The sequence below is a fragment of the Carassius gibelio genome, chromosome A24 (assembly GCF_023724105.1).
Source record: "Carassius gibelio isolate Cgi1373 ecotype wild population from Czech Republic chromosome A24, carGib1.2-hapl.c, whole genome shotgun sequence".
Taxonomy (NCBI): Eukaryota; Metazoa; Chordata; class Actinopteri; order Cypriniformes; family Cyprinidae; genus Carassius; species Carassius gibelio.
Genome location: NC_068394.1, coordinates 23,509,703 through 23,532,398, shown reverse-complemented (window position 1 = coordinate 23,532,398; position 22,696 = coordinate 23,509,703). Strand labels below are relative to the sequence as shown.

General features: G+C 39.3%; 1 protein-coding gene across 1 annotated transcript; it reads right to left on the bottom strand.

Moving 5' to 3' along the window:
• Window positions 1-637: 637 nt before the first annotated feature.
• LOC127946061 (galactose-specific lectin nattectin-like) lies at window positions 638-2,497 on the bottom strand. Its single transcript, XM_052542353.1, has 6 exons — window positions 2,435-2,497; window positions 2,219-2,312; window positions 1,839-1,918; window positions 1,617-1,739; window positions 1,275-1,383; window positions 638-882 (listed from the first exon to the last, which is right to left on the bottom strand). Exons 2-6 carry the CDS (start codon window positions 2,274-2,276, stop codon window positions 815-817), a joined length of 438 nt encoding a protein of 145 aa, XP_052398313.1. The 5' UTR covers window positions 2,277-2,312; window positions 2,435-2,497; the 3' UTR covers window positions 638-814.
• Window positions 2,498-22,696: the final 20,199 nt, after the last annotated feature.

Genomic DNA, 22,696 nt, shown 5'->3' with positions numbered 1-22,696 from the left:
AGTAGGTTGAAGAGGAGCGACACCTGCACCACTCACCGGTCTCTAGTCCCATGGATTACAATGTATTTTATTAAATTAAATTAGTTAATTTTACTCAACTAAGTTTGTTCCACTTAACAAAAAGTTATACTGAATGAACCCAACAATTGCTTAATCTTAAGCAGAACTCAAATTCAATGTATTACAGCAGATTTCTAGTTCTCAGCATGCATTGCTTCTGCTTCTGTAAAGAGAGTTGTTGAGAATGTTGAAATGTTGTTGTTTTCACACAAATGTAAGCATTCTTACTTAATATTATGCTAAAGATATGGTAGTGTTTTTTTTATGTCAGTAATAATGTAAATAATGCTTAAGATCTATCTTGATGTGTATGTTAATTGTAATAAAAGAAACAACTAAGAATATGTTTTATTATTATTAATAATAATATTATTATTTATCATTATATAGAAAGCAGAAAACACAGGAAAATGAAGATTCATGGCTGAATATAACATGTTTCATGAGAGCATCTGGAGCTGCATTATTTTTTTTATTTTTTTATTTTTTGTCTCTGTAGTACTTGAAAGTCAGAAGAGGCTGAAGCACAAAACCCATGATTGACCAGAACATAATGAATTACCCAGAAAAACCAAACTTAATGCTAGTTGTTTTATTGAGTTACAGAAAGAAAGATGTTGAACATTGAGGCAACATGCCATAAAGCAAAACTGCAAGTGAACTTATAATCAGTGAATACAATGCATTTGCACTGTATTAAACATGTTTTATGCATGCAATTTCTGATTTAACATGGGCATTTAAGGGAACAGATTCAAATAGCAACGGCACAAACAAATGGTAGCTCTACTGTACACTTTCTGTCATTCCAATTCCCTTCAGCTGTTGTGAGAAAGAAAAATACAAAATATTAAACCGGCATCATTAATGCTTGTATTTAGAAAGACAGATTAAGAATGTCTAGCCTGTAACGTAAACACTGGAAGTGAGGGGAGAGAATATACTCTCAAAATAAAAGGTACAAAAGCTGTCACCAGGGCGGTACTTTCCAAAGGTACACCTTTGTACCCTATTATTAATATGATGCATATTAGTACTATAAAGGTACACATTAATACTAGCAACTTTTTAAAGGCCACCACCCCAGTGATAACATTTGTACATTTTTACTGAGAGTGTATAATGTCTTTATTAATTGTTACTGTTTATAGAGGGTTGAACAAATTCCAACACTGAAGACATCAAATGACATTCGAATCATTCAAAACAATTACCTCCATAGTTTGTCTCCATACAATGCTCATCATATTTGTTGTTAGGTTCTCCCGAGTTCCAAGCATGGAAATTCATTTTGGACCCATCACTCCAGAACCATGTCCCCTCCTGTTTACAGAAGAGCACAAGGATCACTGTGTTTAGGACCTCCTGGCATTATGTGCATGTGTAAAATGAAGAAATCAAAAACAAATAATAAAAACTCTATATCTCGCAGATGCTACTTGCACACCCCTGTGTAAATGTAAATGTTCACTTGTAAGCAGTGCTGATTTAAACAGTAAAGTGTAAAGCACAAACAATGAAAGTGACAAATTAAGTAAATAAATAAAATAACATACTGAAACCGCATCATAGCCTCCTATCCAGAATGCTTTTGAACTTGACACCAATAGCTTTAGGAAGGCTTGCTCCTTGAAACTGTGTACAGAAGCAAGGTTTCCACCACTGTTCAAGCACCTCACCTGAGGAGAATATGAGATAAGGAGAAGGTTAATAAGTCTTTAAGAAATTACAGTAAATACCAGGCTTATTTTCTGTCAGTTCTTGCTGAATATACCTACCTCTGCATCCTTCCAGGACTTTGGACCATTAAATGCCTTGAAGCATCTGTTTCCATGTCGACTCCACCCAGTTTCACAAGCTGTTACATGGAGATTTGTTTTGTATTATTGTCTGTGTATGTTTTCTTAAATTAATTTCATTATATCTATTATATATAAGGTGAGCTCAGGTAAAGTGGGCCACTTTGGTAAAACGTGTAAGAAAGATACCTAGAATTTTTTTTTTTTTACTTTTGTTCATGCTTTCTCAAGCCAACATCAACATTTGTTGGAAATTAGTTGAGCTCTGAGACAAACTAAACTGAACATTTTATAAAAATTGTTCTATGATAAAACATTGAAGGTATTTATGGATGTTCAGAATGAATGATGTATCTCACCTGAAGCATTCAGAGCAAAGAGTAGACCGAGAGACACATAGACAATCCAGACCGCCATTGTTTCTCACTGAAATCAGCCAGGAATACTGCACACCTGAACAAAAAATGTCAGACAAGACACATATTTAAATGAATGAATGAAAAAAAAAAAATCTAAATATAATTTGAATCCTATTGTAAATATTTTAATTGATGTATTAATTTAGTGACACTAACAGAGAATTTGCTGTGTTCATCTGTTTCAAAGCAGAGGTGTGAGTTTTTATATATGGCAGATGAACATGTTTACACATACTTTCAGCTGAATCATTTATCAGTGGATCATCAAGGTTACACATCCTATACCCAATACTGCAATCCTATGTTGCACAACATTGCACAATGAAAGTCTTGAAATAAAGCCCAAAATATGAATTATATAAATTTGCTTGCATTAAAAGGGTTATTTTTCAAGTAAATTTTGCAAGTTCTTTGGTCTCCATAATAACCATGGTTATTGAACACATGCTACTTAAAAAGTGAGATAATGTAAAAAAATATAAAAAAATCAATGGTTCAGTGTTCTCTTTCTCCCTTATTTAAGAGTATACTGATGCTGATGAATAATCAAAGTAAAGATATTTTTTTTTCTATTACAGATATGAAATAGGAAATAAGTTAAATAAATCCAGTAGGGACTAGTGTCTTATTTTTTTTTTATTTTTTTTTTTATTTATTTTTTTTATTTTTATTATTGATTAGTTAGATAATATATTTAGTTACAACACAGCATTGTCATTCACTTGTCTTATTCATGAAAGAAGTTCTCTTTTTCTCATTTGTAAGTCGCCTTGGATAAAAGCGTCTGCTAAATGATTAAATGTAAATGTAAAATGTATTAAAAAAAAAAAACTTTTATTAGTATATTATTATTTTATTATTCCTCCACTGAACATTTCTAAAAAAAAAAAAAGAGTCAAAGTAGAAAACAAAAAAGGTCAAAAGGTCACAAAACCTAAATAAGCTTTCCACTGATGTATGGTCTGTTAGGATTGCACCATATTTGGCTGAGAAACAACTATTGAGGGTACAAAGAAATCTAAATACTGAGAAAAATGCCTTTAAAGCTGTCCAAATGAAGTTCCTAGCAATGCATTACTAATAAAAAAATGTAAGTTTTAATTTATTTACAATAGGAAATTTACAAAATATCTTCTTGGAACATGATCTTAACTTAATATCCTAATGTTGAAAAACCTGAAGCATCTATATCCAAAGACAGACCATCATGCCCAACAAGCAGTTAAATGAATAAATAAATGTTATTTGTTTGTCATTTCATGTAATTAAATAAATTTACATTGCAGTAAAAGTTTGTCAAACATGAAAATAAATTATTTAGATTTTAATAAAGCAACATGATGTGAAAATATGTAAAATATTTTGCACTATTGCTAGTCACTTATCAAATACGTTTGCGATGCTCTTTGAAAATATTTAAAGCATACTGAAGAACATGATCATCAGCTTTGTACAAACTTTTAAGTTTTAAAGGAGACATATTATGCCCCTTTTTACAATAAGTAGTGTAAGTCCCTGGTATCTTCAGAATGTGTCTGTGAAGTTTCAGCTCAAAATACTCCACAGATGGAAGCGTCAGCACAAGTTCTTCTAGAAAGAACCCGGGGGGGTGGGTCCTCCAGTCAAATTCGCATTAGAGGGACTAAATATCAATTATTGTCACTTCACTTCAACCCACGGACATGAAAAGCAACCGCAACCGAAGTGTTAAAGTAGCCCAATTTTGCGGGAAATCTGTGGACTTGGCAACGCTGTTGCTTTTTTAGTTTTCGCGTCGGTGCTGCTTGCATCTCAAAACCAATAAAATCCCTCCATTCCATTCGGAAGGGTTCATCCCTATGATCTAATCCCTTCAAATGGTTTACCCTTTGGAGCGAGAGCTTCGGAGGGTTGAAGGGTGTAGGGAACCAAACAACTGTTGAGATTGCTGGGACCTACTCCCCTCAGCCGTGGGCCCCTATGATCATCACCACCTTTCACCCCAGTAGCGACGGCACTACATGCCATATTACATTTTTCTGGTTAACCACTGTGCCAACCACCCCCTGCCCTTTTTAAAGGGGACATATGATGTGATTACATTTTTTCTTTCTCTTTGGAGTGTTACAAGCTCTTGGTGCATAAACAAGATCTGTAAAGTTGCAAAGACTAAAGTCTAAAATCCAAAGGGATAGTCTTTATAAAAGATAAGACTTGTCCACGCCCTCCTAAAAACTAATTTAAACACGCCCCCACATGTCTACATCACTATGTGGAAAGATTTGCATTACGCCACCCAAATGTTCACACAAAGAAAGAGGGCGTAACTTTTATTCTCTCTGTATTATTGTTGTTGGCACAATGTTGTGGCTGAGGCCAGCCTAGAACCTAAACTTAAACCTTGCCAATTTAAACATTCAAAAGAGTTTAAACCATTCAAACAAACAAACGGTAAAGCTGAACTGAGTAGCTGGTTACTCGCACGCTGTGTTCGGTGTGCACGCAGTGAGCCGCTGTTCTGTTGATTTGTCCTACGCTGTCAGATTTTCCTACCTCCCACTAAAACAGTGGGTAGTACAATTCCACAACGAAAAATGCTACTGTAAAGTTATGGTTTATTAATGTCTACACCTACCACAACCCTAATCATACCCTTACAGAACTGCAAATACAGTAATTATGTGTTATATTCGCGGTTGTAGCTTGAAGGGATACAGCTACAGGAAACCAACAGTAAATATTATTTTCTACCAATTAGATTGCGTTTTTATTAAAGTCTACACCTACTCCAACCCTAAACCTACCCTTACAGTAATGCAGATACATTAAATATCGTTGTTTAACATGAGACAAAGGACGCGATATTGATGTGCGTGTGCGCAGTAAACCCTGGCAGGGTAGGATAAAATGTCAGGACACCGCGTCTCACAGACAGCAACACTGAACCAAGCTCTCCTTCAGGATGTTTGTGTCATCCTGCACCTGAATGAACAAAAACAAATCGCAGTTTAAACAAACAGAAAAGGATGTGAAAGAGCCCAATTCATTCTGGAGTTAAGGGCGCATGCAGGAGGTGTCTCAAAGTGCTTAAACACCAAATCTGACTCTTCTGGCTCTTGTACCAACAAATGCATACAAAATAGAACAGTTGAGAAAGAAATCGTGGTTCTAACTGACCCTCTGATGTCACATAGACTACTTTGAGGATGTTTTTATTACCTTCCTGGACATGGACTGTATACCGTACATACGTTTTTGATGGAGGGTCAGAAAGCTCTCTGACTAAATCTAAAATATCTTAAACTGTGTTCTGAGGATGAACGGAGGTCTCACGGGTTTGGAACGACATGAGGGTGAGTTATTAATGACATAATTTTAATATTTGGGTTAACTAACCCTTTAAGTGTTTCTTTCTTTAATGGCTAATGCAACCTTTTCAAACCACAGACTGAACAAAATTAGTGTTTAATCAGACAGTTTAACTCTGAGTTCTTGTCATATTTTATTACCAATTTCTAATCTATAACAAATAAACTGTGATAATCTGAGAAATGTTGAAGTTGTCTGAATACATTTTGTTGTGACTGTGTATTTTATTTTACAGTGGAAAAAAAAACGTGTAAATACCACAAATAAATAAATAGAACAAACATACAGTACAAATTAAACAATTTCAAACAGGGCCCACTGGTACAACCTGCACAGGGCCCCTCTAACCCCAGCTACGGCCCTGATGGCACGTCATGTCAAAAAGGTTGCCGACCCCTGATCTAAAACAATTCCTGAATGCCTTATACTGGAATGGAGTAAATATTACAACTTTAAGTCTCTCCTGTTGCATAGACCATTTCTGCAAAGAAGTCCTCGCTGTCTATTTCTGCATGAGCATCTTCTGAATAAGAGCAAGAATGTAAATGGACACATTTTCTTGCTTTGCTCAAACATTAAAGTTTTTCCAATGCACACTATGTTGACTAACTAAGAATTTCATCATAGTTTTGTCTATTCTGTTATTCTTTTACTATTCTCAGGACATATTATATTTAATATAATTCGATCTAGCTTAGCTATTTGGCATTAGTTTGCTGTGATAAATAACTAGGTGGCGCTGTCTCTCTTTCTGTGTGTTGAGCATTAAAGTATTCTATCTTGGAACTTGTACTCGTCAAGGCCTTTCTATAGTCTGATGTGATTTACGTACTTCCTGTCTACAGACACGACTTCCTCTCCACATTTCCTCCTAAACTTCTTCAATGTTTGGACTTGGAGGTTATAACTACTTTAATTCTGTAAAAATTTAGGTTGTGCCCCATGACTTGAATGTCCTGGTCAGAGTATGCTCATTCATAAGGTCATGCAAAAATCTTTGTGCAAGGGCTTTTTTATGCTTTTACAGGGTTCAATAGCTATTGAAGTTTAATTAGCTAGTGAGGCATTGTTGTTAAATATAAAGAGTTCTTATCCTTCTGAAAGGGTACCATACATTCCTTATATTCATTTCTGGACATGGCCAATATACTGTGTACACACTTTCAATGGAGGGACAGAAAGCTCTCGGACTAAGTCTAAAATATCTTAAACTGTGTTCTGAAGATGAACAGAGGTCTTATGGGTTTGGAACGACATGAGGGTGAGTCATTAATGACATAATTTTTCCTTTGTGGGTGAACTAACCCTTTATCATGGCCTATCGAGGCTTCACTTTACTCAGCCTATCGAGGCCTTTGCTCAATTTGGCCTATTGTGACCATCAGACAAATGTGACTATTGTTGTTTATAAAATTATGCCTATCATTTTCCTTCATAAATGCAGAGCACTAATTCCGAGTTCGGGTCACCATACTTGGCCATGTCACATCACTTTTTAAGGTAAATTAAGCAAATACTGGTGGTGGTGTCACACCTATTCATTACATCTACTGCCATGGCTTTTAGTGGCTATCCTCTCTATGTTCTTTTGTAGCCTTGTTGTCTGTGGTTCAGGAGTGGCTTAACAAGAGGAATACGACAACTGTAGCCAGTTGTGTGGTGGCCCTTGATGCCTTGACCCCAGCCTCACTCAAATTCTTGAATTGATTTTGCTTGACAGTCCTCATAAGGCTGTGGTTCTCTCAATTGGTTGTGCATTTTTTTCTTCCAGACTCAACTTTCTGTTAACATGCTTGGATACAGCACTCTGTGAACAACAGCCAACTTCTTTGGCAGTGAATGTTTGTGGCTTACCCTCCTTGTGAATGGTGTCAATGATTGTCTTGTGGACAACTGTCAGATCAGCAGTCTTCCTCATGATTGTGTAGCCTAGTGAACCAAACTGAGAGACCATTTTGAAGGCACAGGAAACCTTTGCAGGTGTTTTGTGTTTATTAGCTTATTGGCATGTCACCATATTCTAATTTGTTGAGATTTGTAGTGAATTGGTGGGATTTTTTTTTTTATAATAAACAATTATAACTAATATAGTTAAGTAAACAGTATAAGTATACAGAAAGTATACAGAAAATTAAGCAGTTTTACTATGATAAAAATTGATTATTATTGAAGAAATTATAGAGGCTGTAGCATTTCTATCACAAAAAAAGTAGCCAAAAATGTAAGATTAAGTGGATATGTGAATTAAATGTTTGGTCAATATTAAACAAGGATTTGATCATCCTGTAAGTGTAAAAATAGCAATTACCAGGCATTTGCCACCCTTTACAGGCATTTGTAATAATACTGAATATATATATATATATATATATATATATATATATATATATATATATATATATATATATAATTATTTTGTATTACATTATGTACTTTAACAGTGTTCTTCAACAATGTCTTACTCTATTTTAAGCTCTCATCCAGTTTTACTTTCTACTTACTTTCAAAGGTTTTATGTTCATTGTGAAAGTTAATACTGAAGTCTCCCCATGGCCATTTTTGCTGCTGGTTACCATTTTGAGATGCTAGATTACTTATTCCACCTTGTGTTTAAAAGGGAGAGAGACCATACCATGTTAAACAAGTTGTAGAATAATAAAGTCACTTACCTAAGAAAACAAAACAACAACAACAAAAAACTTCATTAACCTCCACTGAACATTTCTAAATGAAAGAAAATGAGTCAGAGTAGATAGCTTTTCCCATTTAGTTTTGACTTTTCACATGCTGCTTCCGTTCACACACACAAAGTGGCTCATTTCATAATATGGTGTATAATTCCAGCTGTTGCAAGAAAATAAGTCTTTTTTAATCTTATTACATTTACATTTTACATTTACATTTATTCATTTAGAAGAAGCTTTTATCCAAAGTGACTTACAAATGAGGACAGTGGAAGCAATCAAAAACACCAAAAAAAGCAATGATATATAAGTGCTATAACAAGTCTCAGTTAGATTAACACAGTACACGTAGCATGGGCTTTTAAATAATATAATAAATAAAAAGTATACAGATAATAAAAAAAAAAAAAAAAACTGAATAGAGCAAGCTAGTGTTAGAGGTCTTTACACACACACACACACACACACACACACACACACACACAATTGCATAATAAATGGAAAAAAAATAGAATAAAAAAAGATTAGAAAGGTAGTTCGATTTTTTTAAGAATTAGTTTAGTGAGTATTTAAGTTAGAGGGTCTAATAAAGATGGAAGAGATGTGTTTTAAGCCGATTCTTGAAGATGGCTAAGGAATCAGCTGTCCGGATTTTGTTTGGGAGGTCATTCCACCAGGAGGGAACATTTAATTTAAAAGTCTGTAAAAGTGACTTTGTGTTTCTTTGGGATGGCACAATCAAGCGACGTTCACTTGCAGAACGCAAGCTTCTAGAGGGCACATAAGTCTGAAGTAACAAATTTAGGTAAATGGGTGCAGAGCCAGTGGTAGTTCTATAGACAAATATCAATGCCTTGAATTTTATGCGAGCAGCTATTGGAAGCCAGTGCAAATTGATAAACAGATGTGTGACATGTATTCTTTTTTGGCTCATTAAAAATTAATCTTGCTGCCGCGTTCTGGATTAATTGTAAAGGTTTGATAGAACTGGCTGGATCTGCCAAGAGGGCATTGCAATAGTTCAGCCTGGACAGAACAAGAGCTTGAACAAGGAGTTGTGCAGCATGTTCCGCAGATAAAGCAATGTGTTTTAGCAATGTGGTCTGAGAAAGTCAGCTGATCATCAATCATAACTCCAAGGTTTCTAGCTGTTTTTGAAGGAGTTATGGTTGAGGTGCCTAACTTGATGGTGAAATTGTAATGAAACGATGGGTTTGCTGGAATCACAAGCAGTTCTGTCTTGGCAAGGTTGAGTTGAAGGTGATGGTCCATCATCCAGCCAGAAATGTCTGTTAGACAAGCTGAGATGCGAATAGCTACCGTTGGATCATCAGGATGGAATGAGAGGTAGAGTTGAGTGTCATCAGCATAGCAGTGGTATGAAAAGCCATGTTTCTGAATGAGAGAACCTAATAATGGCATGTAGAAAATACATGTTATGTTATTATTAATTAAATATAAACACTTTATTTACAGTGTTTATTTACAGATTTTTTTCAACTGTATACACAAAAAAATCATTCATTTGTCACACAATTTGCCATTTCAAGACATTGCTTTCCAAAATACTACACATATGAACTAATGGATCAAACAAGGCCATCAGGTATGCAGACTTAGGTGCTTAAAGGTCCCGTTTTACGTGCTTTTTTGAAGCTTTGATTGTGTTTACAATGTGCAATATAACATGTTTTCATGTTTCGCTTGTAAAAACACAGTTTCCATATCATAGGTCACTTCGATGCTGCGGTGACGTCACCACGTATGGGAACACCTCCGGTGTGACGAATGTCTGAAGCCCTATACCATCCCGCCAATCCTATTGGCCAAATGGCGCATAGCACCACCCTACGCATGTGCACGCATGATATACCTGGGTGCAGCGCGCCATTTCGCTCAGATTTCATTCCTTCAGGAATAGCGAATCATCTGTGCCCTATCATCTCGCATTCTCCAGCGATCTCTTCGAGCAGTGTTAACTCCTCTTCGCGGACGCGATGAGTTTTCGCAAATGCAAGGAGCCATGTACCAGGTACATCACGGCGGGGGACACTCATGACAGGTGCGTAGTATGTCTTGGTCTACATCACGCACAGGCGGCGCTTAGCGGCCTTTCTTCCTGTCCCCATTGTGATGGCCTGCGGCTCAGAGTACTTCGCTCTAGGGTGGAAGTATTCTCAAATGTCGCCCTCGGGTCTAACCCTCGTCAGGTCACCTCTGCGACTGCCGAGGCACCGCACGAGGCGAGGGCCTGGGGTGACACGTGCGACATGGATTTCGTGGACAGCGCAGCGCTGGAATATTCTCCACATCGCTCGCTCTCCCCTACCCTGCTGCAGAATAAAAGTTATACTGAGCCTGTCGTCTTCTCTAATGAGGATTTACTTCCCACACCGGAGGCATGCGCCGCCATCTCCTTCGGTTGTGGACGCTATGACAACGACGTTTTATCCACCGCGGCCTCGGGGTCTGAGGACTTCGCGACCGACACTAGCCCTCTTCCTCCTAGCGGATAGGAGAGGCGTGTTTCCCCCTCCTACAGTGAGCTGTTGGACGTGGTTTCTCGTGCGGTGGGTAAATTGGGGCTAGACTGGGAGGTTGACAAGGCCGAGGCCCAACCTTCTTCTAAGATGGACGACCGTTTTCTAACTAGTCGGACACCTACACAGCCCCGGAGGCCTTTACCTTTTTTCCCGGACCTCCACCAGGAGGTTTCGAGGTCCTGGAAACAGCCGTTTTCGGCTCGGATCACTAATGCTGCGGCTGCGGATTTCGCCACCGTTTCTGATATGGCGAACCATGGCTACACAATGATGCCCCCGGTGGAAGAGACTCTCGCCGAACACCTTGCGCCTAGTTCGGCCGCGGCATGGAAGTCTCGCCCCCTTCTTCCTTCGAAGGCGTGTCGAGTCACGTCTAGTTTGGTGGGTAAATCCTACATGGCGGCTGGTCAATCGGCTGCTTCACTCCACTCTATGGCGGTCCTTCAGGCCTACCAAGCGGAGTTATTGAAGGAATTGGATGAAGGTGAGGGCATCACACCGGAGGCAGTGAAAGAATTGCGTAGAGCAACGGATTTGGCGCTACGTGCTACCAAACATACCGCTCGTGCAGTGGGATGAGTTGTTCGGTGAGGCTGTCACGTCGGTAGTGGAGAAGTTCAGGGCAGCGAACCAGCAATCAGCCGCTTTCCGCCAGCTGATTCCCCGCAGACCCAGGGAGGTTGAACGCCGGCAAGCCGTCAGCGAGCAGCCTCTCGAGAGGAGCCCACACCTATGGCGCCTCCTCGTAAGAACTGGGGCCCTAGGGTTTTTCCTCCGGCGCACCAGCGTCAACGAAAAAGATTGAACCTGACCTCGACGGCAAAGGCCTCTCGTTCTCGGGTACCGAATATCAGCTCCTGATCATTTTGCTGCTTGCCAGGGACTGTGCCCTCCGCTAGAGAGCGCTGTCGGACCGCTTTAGCGCATCCTACACTCTCATTGCAGTCCCCATGCTCAAACATTGACTGTCTCGCCGCAAACAGCGCCTCGAGCAGCATTGGATCGAGCTGTAATGTCAGACGCTCCCTCAAACACTCTGCGCAATCCTGCTTTCGGAATTCGAGGGACGACTCAAGGACCCTACACAAACGGCCCGTTTATGACGGCTCGCGCAGCCGCCGCTTTTTCGCTAGCGGCAGAGCCCGATGTTCCATCTGTTGGCCTAATTCCTGCCGTGGACACGTTTCAGGATTATACTCAACTGGACGCAACGACTCTTGCGCATACGCTTCCCCGGTGCACGAACACCATAGGTTTTTCGTGTCCGGACGTTTTAACGCGTATGACAGCGTTGCAGGGAGCGGAAGTTTTGAAACCGCTAATATTGTTTCGGGCCGCGTGGGAACGCTTGCCCGACATTTCTCAATGGGTGTTACGCACGATTTGTCACGGATACACCATTCAGTTTCGAAAAGGCCCGCCTCCTTTCCGCGGAATTCTTTCCACTACGGTGAAGTCTACGGAAATGGCGGTGCTGCGACAGGAAATGTCAACTCTGCTGAGCAAAGGGGCTATAGAAGAAGTACACCCCTCTCAGATGGAGACAGGTTTTTACAGCCGTTATTTCGTGGTACCGAAAAAAGACGGCGGATTACGGCCCATTCTGGATTTACACCGTCTGAATCTTGCACTCAGGCCAAGCAAATTCAAGATGTTGACGGTAAAATCTATTCTGTCTCAGATCCGACCAAACGATTGGTTTATTACGATTGATCTGAAGGATGCGTATTTCCATATTCAGATCGTCAAGAGACACAGGAAGTTCCTCAGATTCGCTTTAGAGGGCAAAGCGTATCAGTACCGCGTTCTTCCCTTTGGCTTGGCTTTAGCACCCCGTACTTTCTCCAAATGCATGGACGCAGCTCTGGCCCCGTTGCGGCTCCAGGGCGTTCGTGTGTTGAACTATTTGGACGATTGGCTGGTGCTAGCGCAATCACAAATTTTTCAAGAAAAGTGTTTTAACTCCCTCTCAACGGATAACTTTTCTGGGAATAGATCTGGACTCTCGCGCGATGACAGCGAAGCTTTCTCTCCCGCGCGCTCAGTCGATTGCGTCATGCGTGCGGCACTTCAAAGCGGGTCGCACGGTGACAGTGAGATTGTGCCTCAGGCTCTTAGGTCTAATGGCAGCAGCATCCCCCGTGATTCATCTGGGATTGCTTCAAATGCGCCCCTTTCAGTGGTGGACGAAAAGGCGGAATATTTCACCCCGTTGTCTTCCGCATCGAACGATTTCGGTGACACGGCGGTGTGTGATGTCGCTAAAATTATGGATGTCAACCGAATTTCTCCTGTCAGGAGTTCGACTGGGAATTTATGCTTTCCGAGAGACTGTCATGACGGACGCGTCTTTGACTGGTTGGGGAGCTGTGTGTCGAGGGCGCCCAGCCCACGGAGTATGGACAGCGGCTCAGCGCGGCTGGCACATAAACAGACTGGAATTACTGGCAGTTTTTCTGGCTCTCCAGTATTTCAAGGATCTGCTGATCGGCCGTCATGTGCTGTTCAGATCAGACAACACAGCGGTTGTGTCTTACCTGAACCATCAAGGAGGATTGCACTCTCGCCCCCTGTGCAGGCTGGCGAGGCATGTTCTTCTGTGGTCTCGGGACAAATTTCTGTCGATCCGGGCCGTTCATGTCCCCGGACGATTGAATTTCGGAGCGGACTTGCTATCCAGACAGGCTCTGGAACAGGGAGAATGGCGATTACACCCCCAGACGGTGAATCTTTTATGGCGGATATTCCGCAAAGCAAAATTGGATTTATTCGCGTCGAGCATGACTACGCATTGCCCGCTATGGTTCTCCCTACGCTCCCCATCGCCCCTGGGCGTGGATGCGTTAGCTCACAGCTGGCCCAGGACCAGTCTGTATGCTTTTCCTCCGATTCGTTTGATCCCAGCGGTATTATGCAGAATACGGCGGGACAGAGTGGAACAGCTGCTGGTGGTGGCTCCGCGATGGCACACGCAGCCGTGGTTTGCGGATCTGATCAGTCTGCTAGCGGGCTCTCCGTGGGAGATTCCCCCTCAGACAGGATTTGTTATCACAAGCACAGGGGCTGATTTGGCACCCGAGGCCAGATCTGTGGAGACTGTGGGCGTGGCCACTGAGCGGAGTGCATTAGTATGTCCCGGTCTTTCTGTTGAAACCACTGAGACTATATTGAATTCTAGAGCAGCTTCTACGAGACGCTTATATGCTTTCAAGTGGAGACTGTTTACAGCCTGGTGTGGCAATCATAATGTGGATCCAGTTTACTGCCCAGTGGCTTCAGTGCTAGAGTTCCTCCAGGAGCGTTTTTCGGATGGCGTTACACCAGCCACTTTAAAGGTTTACGTGGCAGCCATTTCAGCTTACCACGAATACATAGGCGGTGCCTCTGTGGGGCGTCATCCACTAGTTTCTCGTTTCATACAGGGTGCGCGACGGCTGAGGCCTTTCCGCCCTGTGCGAGTTCCTTCATGGGATTTATCCATTGTGTTGCTAGGATTATCAGGGCATCCGTTTGAGCCCTTGGAGTCCGTATCGGATAAATTCTTGACACTGAAGACACTTCTTCTCATGGCCTTATCCTCCCTCAAGAGAGTTGGGGATTTACAGGCTCTTTCTGTTTCACCCTCATGCATGGAATTTGCACCGGGCTCGGTGAAGGTGCTGCTGCGGCCCAGGCCTAACTATGTTCCTAAGGTCGCATCTAACCCCTTTCGCTTTCAGCAAGTGGTCCTGGAAGCTTTTTCACCTGCTGAGGCTGGGTCAGGAGATCTAAGTCTTTGCCCTGTTAGAGCTTTGAAGACTTATGTGCATCGTACAGCCCCTTGGCGTGAATCTGACCAGCTGTTTGTCTGTTTTGGACATAAAAGTAAGGGCCATGCGGTTACAAAGCAGCGCATGTCCCATTGGCTGGTGGAGGCAATTTATTTGGCCTATGAGGCGCGCGGACTCGCTTCGCCCTTAGGAATTAAAGCTCATTCCACTCGAGCTGTGGCTTCTTCTCAAGCTTTTCTCAGTGGATCTTCTATGGATGATATCTGTGCTGCGGCAGGATGGTCCTCACCGAGCACTTTTATCAAGTCCTACAGTCTAGATGTGAGGATGGCTCCTGGCTCCCGGGTTCTCTCCGCTTGAGCAGATGCTTCCTCGGATCTCAGTTATCAGGTACGTCAGGCGTTTTGGTATATCGTTCCCATACGTGGTGACGTCACCGCAGCATCGAAGTGACCTATGATAGGGAACATCTCGGTTACGTATGTAACCTTGGTTCCCTGAATAGGGAACGAGATGCTGCGGTTCTGGCATCTTCAGTCATGAAATCTGAGCGAAATGGCACGCTGCACCCAGGTATATCATGCGTGCGCATGCGTAGGGTGGTGCTGTGCGCCATTTGGCCAATAGGATTGGCGGGATGGTATAGGGCTTCAGACATTCGTCACACCGGAGGTGTTCCCATACGTGGTGACGTCACCGCAGCATCTCGTTCCCTATTCAGGGAACCAAGGTTACATACGTAACCGAGATGATTTTTCACACAATTCACCTATCTGTATACTGCTGTTTTCACTGTCACAAAAACGGGCTGATGACTTCCTTGTTCTATGAAGCCTCTCCTTCAGAAATACGTAACGAGTTCTGATTGGGCCAGCGGTTCCTGTGTAGTGATTCGACAGAAGCTGAGAGCAGGCTGCCCTCCTGGCAACGTGATTGGGCTAGAACGCACGTGCTGGAGATGTATTTATAGTCACAGGAGGAGCATTTTTACTGACGAGATGCGCATGAAAACCGCATTCGTTTTTTTTGCACAGCCCTAACATCTAGTTAACAAAGCTAAACAGCGTTGCCCTTTGTGTAATAAGTTACAGAAACTGTTAAACGCACCAACTTAAATAATAAAATACACTTACCGGTTGTGGTCCATAGACAACGCCTTCTCCAGACAAAGAGGGAACTGCTCCATCTTTCAAGAATAATCTTTGTGCAATCCAGCATTAAACTGATTGAGATTGAGAAAGTTGTCCTCAGCAAGTTGTCCTCAGCAAAATGAGCTGCACATAGTTTTACATGTGCATTATAATTTTCGGGAACCGAGTTAAACATAAATTGTAACCATTAATCTCAAAGTACAGCGTTCCTGGGAAGCCCAAACAAAGATGATTGGACTCAGAGATGAAAAAAAAACAGCGTTTCAACAACATGGCGACAAACACAAACAGCTCTTCCTTCTTCTCCGTCGGAGCGCAACAAGGCCACGCCCCCCTGTTTGTGAATTCATGTGGGCGGTGGTTAGTCAAAAAAACTGTTTTAGTGACGTTATTACTACAGGAACTAGAGGGCTGTAGTCCAAACGGGTCGTTTTTTGTAGGCGAATTGTGTTAAATCAAATATATCGCTTGGCATTGAACTTTGAGCTTTAGAATTTTACAGATATTATTTATACTCTAACAACAACATTACACACTAACTAAAGTTTAAAACATGGAATCACGAAGAAGGGGACCTTTAACTTTAAACTCAACAATCAAGGTGTAAGTGTAACCGACGTGGTCTGCACTTCGCCGACTACTGCGTTGTGTTCTGGTGCACTGATGACAGGACACTGACTTTCCTCAAGGCACTTTATTCGGCTCACTGTTAAATTTCAAAGAGAGCAAAAATTCAGGATTCAATCCTCGAATTAGAATCAGCCTCTCTCAATCACGTAGAATGCAGACTGTTAAAAGAACGCTAAAATCCAGTATTTGACCTCACATCCAATAGAGGGCGCACATACACAAAAAAAAAAAAAAAAAACTCTCCCAATACCTATAAAGCCACAATAACATAACTGAACAATATAGTATTTTGGTGAAATAAACTCACAAACAATAGAAAAAAAAGATAAAAGGTTCCAAAAATATATGTCATTCTTTGACCTGTTACATTAGCACTATAAAAAATTTTAAAGTTGAATTTTTGTCTTCAACAGTGGTGCAGGAAGAGGAATAAGGAAAATGTTCTTTGGACACAGAGCTGTTTTGAACATGGTGGTAGCATCACAATATATGCTCCAAACACACAGAATGGGATCCATGCCAAAATAGGTCCTTATAACACAAACTGCATTTTGCACTGAAAATCAGAACATATTCCAAATATACAGTAGTACATAAACTTTTGTGGAGATGAGTAAACAACACCTTAGCATCATCTCTCCATATAGCTAGGTATGGCCACTTCATCCATATCACAGTCAATGTCCTCACTTGAAAAACTGCGAAAAGCCACTTACATAAAAAAACAAACAAACAAACAAAAAAAAAACATCAGACAAAACATTTTAATGAATGAATGAAAAAAATTCAACATTTTATTTTGATGGTATTATATATATTGTAACTGATGTATTCACTTAGTGACACTAACAAAGAATTTGCTGGGTTCGCCTGTTTCAAATAGGGCTGGGACAACGCGTCGAGGTAATCGATGACGTAAATACGTCGACGCAAAATATGCGCATCGATTCGTCAACCTGTTTTTATTTCTCTAAAAAAGTTTGCAAAACGTTTACCTTATGTGCGCTGAATATATGCGATGGCCGGATCAACATTCTGTCCAACGTTATATAACCAATCCAGGGGTTTTTCTGCATTGATCTTTTTTTTTGGCGGCTGTCAAAGCCTTATTTGATCGGTGAGTGATGTAGAATAGAATGACTGCTGTGCCTGACAGGGCGCGTACAAGAGAGAGCCTCAGCTGCGCGCACACTCACAGTCTTCAAACAACACAAGCGCTTCTTGCTCTCTCTCTCCCTTGTGCATATTAATCAAAATCATTAAACACAATAGAAAAAGGGCGAAACACCAAAGTTTCACGTGTGCTCGCGCACTCACAGTCTTCAAACTACACAAGCGCTGTCTTGCTCTCTCTCTCTCTCTCTCTCTCTCCCTCGTGCATATTAACCAAAATCATTAGACACCATAGAAAAAGGGCGGAACGCCACAGTTTCACGTGGAGCATTCAGAGATTTTATTTTTTTTTCGCCACGACAGGCTGCTGGCTCCCACTGTCAATGTTTTTTTTTTTTTTTTGGAAAAACACTCTCTGTATTAGCTTAAAGCCCTCAAGTTTACGTTGGTTACTGTATTTTTTCAATTGCTCTAAACAAGTATTTTGGGTGACCTTTTTTATTGAATGTTAGACATCAAGTCGTTGTTATTTTCATCTGAAAGAAAGCTAAGCTAGGCCCTATGTGTTCAGTAAGCTTGTTTGAGTAAGCTATGTGTTTTCAAGGCTTCAAGGTTTTATTGAATGCTATCTCTATACAAGTGCAACGTAATGCATTCTTAGTCAGACTTTTATTTTGTCATTTTAATATATATTGCAATGTTATGGAATTCATGTTTTTTTTTCATTCAGATATGTAAATCAACATGTATAAATTGTTAGTAGTCAATTAATGGGGAGATAATCGAAATCGAATCGGTCTGAAAAAATTAATCGTTAGATTAATTGATGCATCGAAAAAATAATCGCTAGATTAATCGTTTAAAAAATAATTGTTTATCCCAGCCCTAGTTTCAAAGCAGAAGTTTGAATTTTTAAATGGTAGATGAACATGTTAACACAAACACCATCAACCTTATTATGAAAGCCTTCAGCTGAATCATTTATCAGTTGATCATCAAGGTTACACAACACAACCAAACCTATAGTTCAAGATTACAATCCTATGTTGCAGAATGTTGCATGATAAAAGTCTTAAAATAGAGCCCAAAATATGAATTATATAAATTTGCATGCAAAAAAAGTTTTTTTTCTTCTCAAGTTAATTTTGCAAAGTTTGCTTTGGTTTCCATAATAACCACAGTCTAAATTGTGAGATGATGTCAAAAATATTTTTCAAATTAATTTTGAAATGTTCTCTCTTTCTCCCTTGTTTTAGAGTATACTGGTGCTGATGAATAATCAAAGTAAAGACCTTTTTGTCTATTACTGATATACAGTGGCTGTGAAATAGGAAATAAGTTAAATAAATCCAGTCTAGGGACTAGTGCAGGGCTATTCAGTTAGTTTCATTTGAGGGCCAGATTATCGAATAAAAAATTTGAAGGGGTCGGGTAGGGGCGGTCATCCCTATGTATTTTTGGGGGTGGGGTATGGGGGTGCCTTAAAATAAGAAATTAAATGAAAGGCATATTCAGCTGTAAAATAATAAAATATTATTTCAAGAATAACATATTTGAAAGGTTAAAATTAGTGCCATCAATCGGGAATGCTATTTCATGCATACTGAGTTTTTTACACTGTTAAAAGTTGGATTCCCATGCTAAACATGGACAAAGTTTCAAAAATTAAGTTGTACATTTGAAGGAGTATTTTTGTTCCAAAAATACTCCTTCCGGTTTGTCACAAGTTTCGGAAAGTTTTTTTGAGTATGGGTCTGTGTGACGTTAGATGGAGCGGAATTTCCTTATATGGGTCCTAAGGGCACGTTCATTTATCAGTCTGTCGGAAGAGCGCGCGCTCCCGTATAGCAGAGCAGAGACATTCACTGATCAGAGCAGAGACATTCACTGATCAGAGCGAGAGCGAAATGTCAAAAAAGAAGTGTGTTTTTTGTTACCAGTGGATGGAGTTTAATTTTACAGAGCATCAACGGAGTTGTGCAAGTGTTTTTGTTTGTTCCCTGCATTTCGAAGATGCTTGTTTTACAAACAAGGTCCAGTTTGATGCCGGATTTTTTGCGTATCGTTTATTTCTTAAGGATAATGCAGTCCCAACGAAAAAGGGTCACGATCGTGTTTTGGAACCGCAGGCGGTGAGTAAAACTGCTTCAAATATCTCTGTTGTTAACTTAGCTATCGCCGCGTAAGCACATCAAGTAAACAACATGCAATGTTGTCATCAAACTGAACTTTCCACATGTACACTTTAAAAAAAAAAAAAAAAAGACGACATTAAGTGGAACTTAGTCATTTTCCAAAACCGCTAAGCAAATATATACAGTTTCAGTACATACCACATAGAGACGTAGTTGCTGTTGCTGCTCTTGTTAAATTTCAGCCTCTGGATTCTGATTCTGGATCAAAAATAAACGGCTGAATCTGAATGTTAGCCATTGTTTGTTTTGGATGATGGTTTCTAGTTTCAGTTTCTAGCGCTCTCAACACAAAAGCCTACTCGCGCTCGTGACTCTTTAGCTCCGCCCACATGTCATGCCCCCAGCTGTCGTGTTTTTCCGGGGAAAAACGGTACAGACTATCTTTCTCTTATAAATATAATACAACTAAAGACTTTTTAGAGTTCTGAAGGATGCAGTACTACTCTATAGGTACTCAAGATTAACAGGATATTGAGTGAAAACGAGCATTTCACCCCCCCTTTAATGAAGGCCAGTAGCATTGATACCAGTTATGTTACTGATATCTCTTTTTGTGTCACTTATGTTCACTGTAAAAGTAATGCTGAAGTCCTTAATGGCCATTTTTACTGTTGGTTGCATTTTTGAGATGCTAGATTACTTATTCTAAGATCCTTTAGATTCCCAGCTTCTCCTCTTCAGTTCACTCCACTTATTTTCTTTAGGGTTCACGTCAGAGGACTGGAACGGCCATAGTAAAAGCTTGGTTTTGATCCCAGCGACCCATTTTGGTTGTTTTTGAGGTTTGTGTTTGGATTATTGTATGGTTGGAAGATCCAAACGTGGCCCATTATAAAATTTCCAAAATTTTCAAAAAAATACCTAGCAGAAATATAGGCTCACAACATTAAAAATACAGCAGTATATTTCATTGTACACATGAAGTATTTTTATCCCTGTGTTCACCAAACCCATCTTGAGTGTTTGCTGCTAAAAAGCTCATTTGTTTTGTTTCATCTGACCATAGAAGCCAGACCCATTTAAATAAATGTTTTAATAAATATTTAAATATTTTTCCTCCAATTTATAATTTTTGTGAAAAAGGGAGCCATGGCTGGATAATTTCATGTTAATAATCATGTTAATTTCATGTTAATTTTAAATATGAATGGGAATATACTTCAGAGATATTTTACTTATAAGAATTTCTAAGGGTGCTAATAATTGTGGCCAATGCATATTTTATAGTGATATTTCCCCCCATTTTAAATTATTATAATCCAATGAGCGGTTAGCTTTTTGTGATTTTTTTTTTAAGATCAAAAGGATTAACAATGCATATTAATTTTCACAGCCTTATTTGATCATATTTACCAAGGGTGCCACTATTTTTGGCCATGATTGTATAAAGATTGCTTCACCCCGACTTTTACTCATCAGCTTTTCCCATGTTTTCACAGCAGATTTATCAAGAACAGGCTTGCTCTGAGGTGAGTGATGCAAGCCAAAGAACCAGGCAGGAGGAGGAGAAGAAGAGAGTAGTTGAATCGGTAAAGTGCTTGATAAGGACATGCAACAGAGGCAGGCATCTAACCTATCCTAATGTGGCATCTAACCTATCCTAATGTGTCCATGAGTGTGAAATAGGTAAAGAAAAACTTTTTAATAAAACGTAAATTCATCCACTGCAATTTTTTGGCCAAGACAAGTCAAGTGTGTTCATAGAGGTTTCCATGGGCCAAATGCAAATAAAGCTAGATTTAAACAAATAAAAAAGACAATATTGATGGACCTGACATTTTATTCTTATCCAAAACAAAATGCAATGAGTGTGATACATAGGCTACGTATATACACTACCATTCAAAAATCTTTGAACAGTAAGAAAGATTCAATAGAAAGATAAAAAAAGTCTGCATTTATTATATATATATATATATATATATATATATATATATATATATATATATATATATATATATATATATATATATATATATATATATATTTTACATTATACAAATACCATTCAAAAGCCTGGAGTCGGTATTATTTTATATGTTATATAAATTAATACCTTTACTGAGTAAGAATGATGATAAAAGACATTTATAATGTTACAAAAAATTATATTCCAGATAAATGCTGTTCTTCTGAACTTTCTATTCATCAAAGATACCTGAAAACATTCTTCTCAGCTGTTTTCAACATACAAACAGAAAACAGTTATTTTAAATAGCAAAAATATTTCACAATATTACTGCTTTTGCTGTATTTTGGATCAAATAAATGCAGGCTTTTTGAAATTGTGAGCAGACATGGTGAGACTTCTTTAAACAAACATTAAAGATCTTACTGTTCAAAAGTGAGTGTGTGCGCATATATATATATATATATATATATATATATATATATATATATATATATATATATATATATATATATATATATATATATATATATATATATGTGTGTGTGTGGAAATGATGGTGGGCCGCCTGGACCAGAATTGGGGAGTGATCACGTTTTATTTACTCACGTCCACTGTGAGGTATTTATTTATTTGTATTCAATTTGCATATTTTCAATTTTAAAAATCAAATCTAAAAATACATTTTTAAAAACCTTTCAAAATGCATAGAAATACTGTAAATGTGCTCTAATCAATTACTTTTGTACATTGAAATAGCTTTCTGTTATTTATCTGTTTGTATTTTTGACATTTATAAAGCAGGATACAATAAGCACAATTATGTATTATAATTATACACAATTATAATAATAATAATAAATAAAAAACTTACATTTTGATTAGAAATATGCATTGCTAAGAACTTTCTTTGGACAGCTTTAAATGTGATTTTCTCAATGTATAGATTTTTTTTTTTTTGCACCCTAATATTCCAGATTTCCATATAGTTGTATCTCGGCCAAATATGGCCCTATCCTAACAAGACAATACATAAATGAAAAGCTGTTTATTTAGCTTTCATAAAAACAAAAAT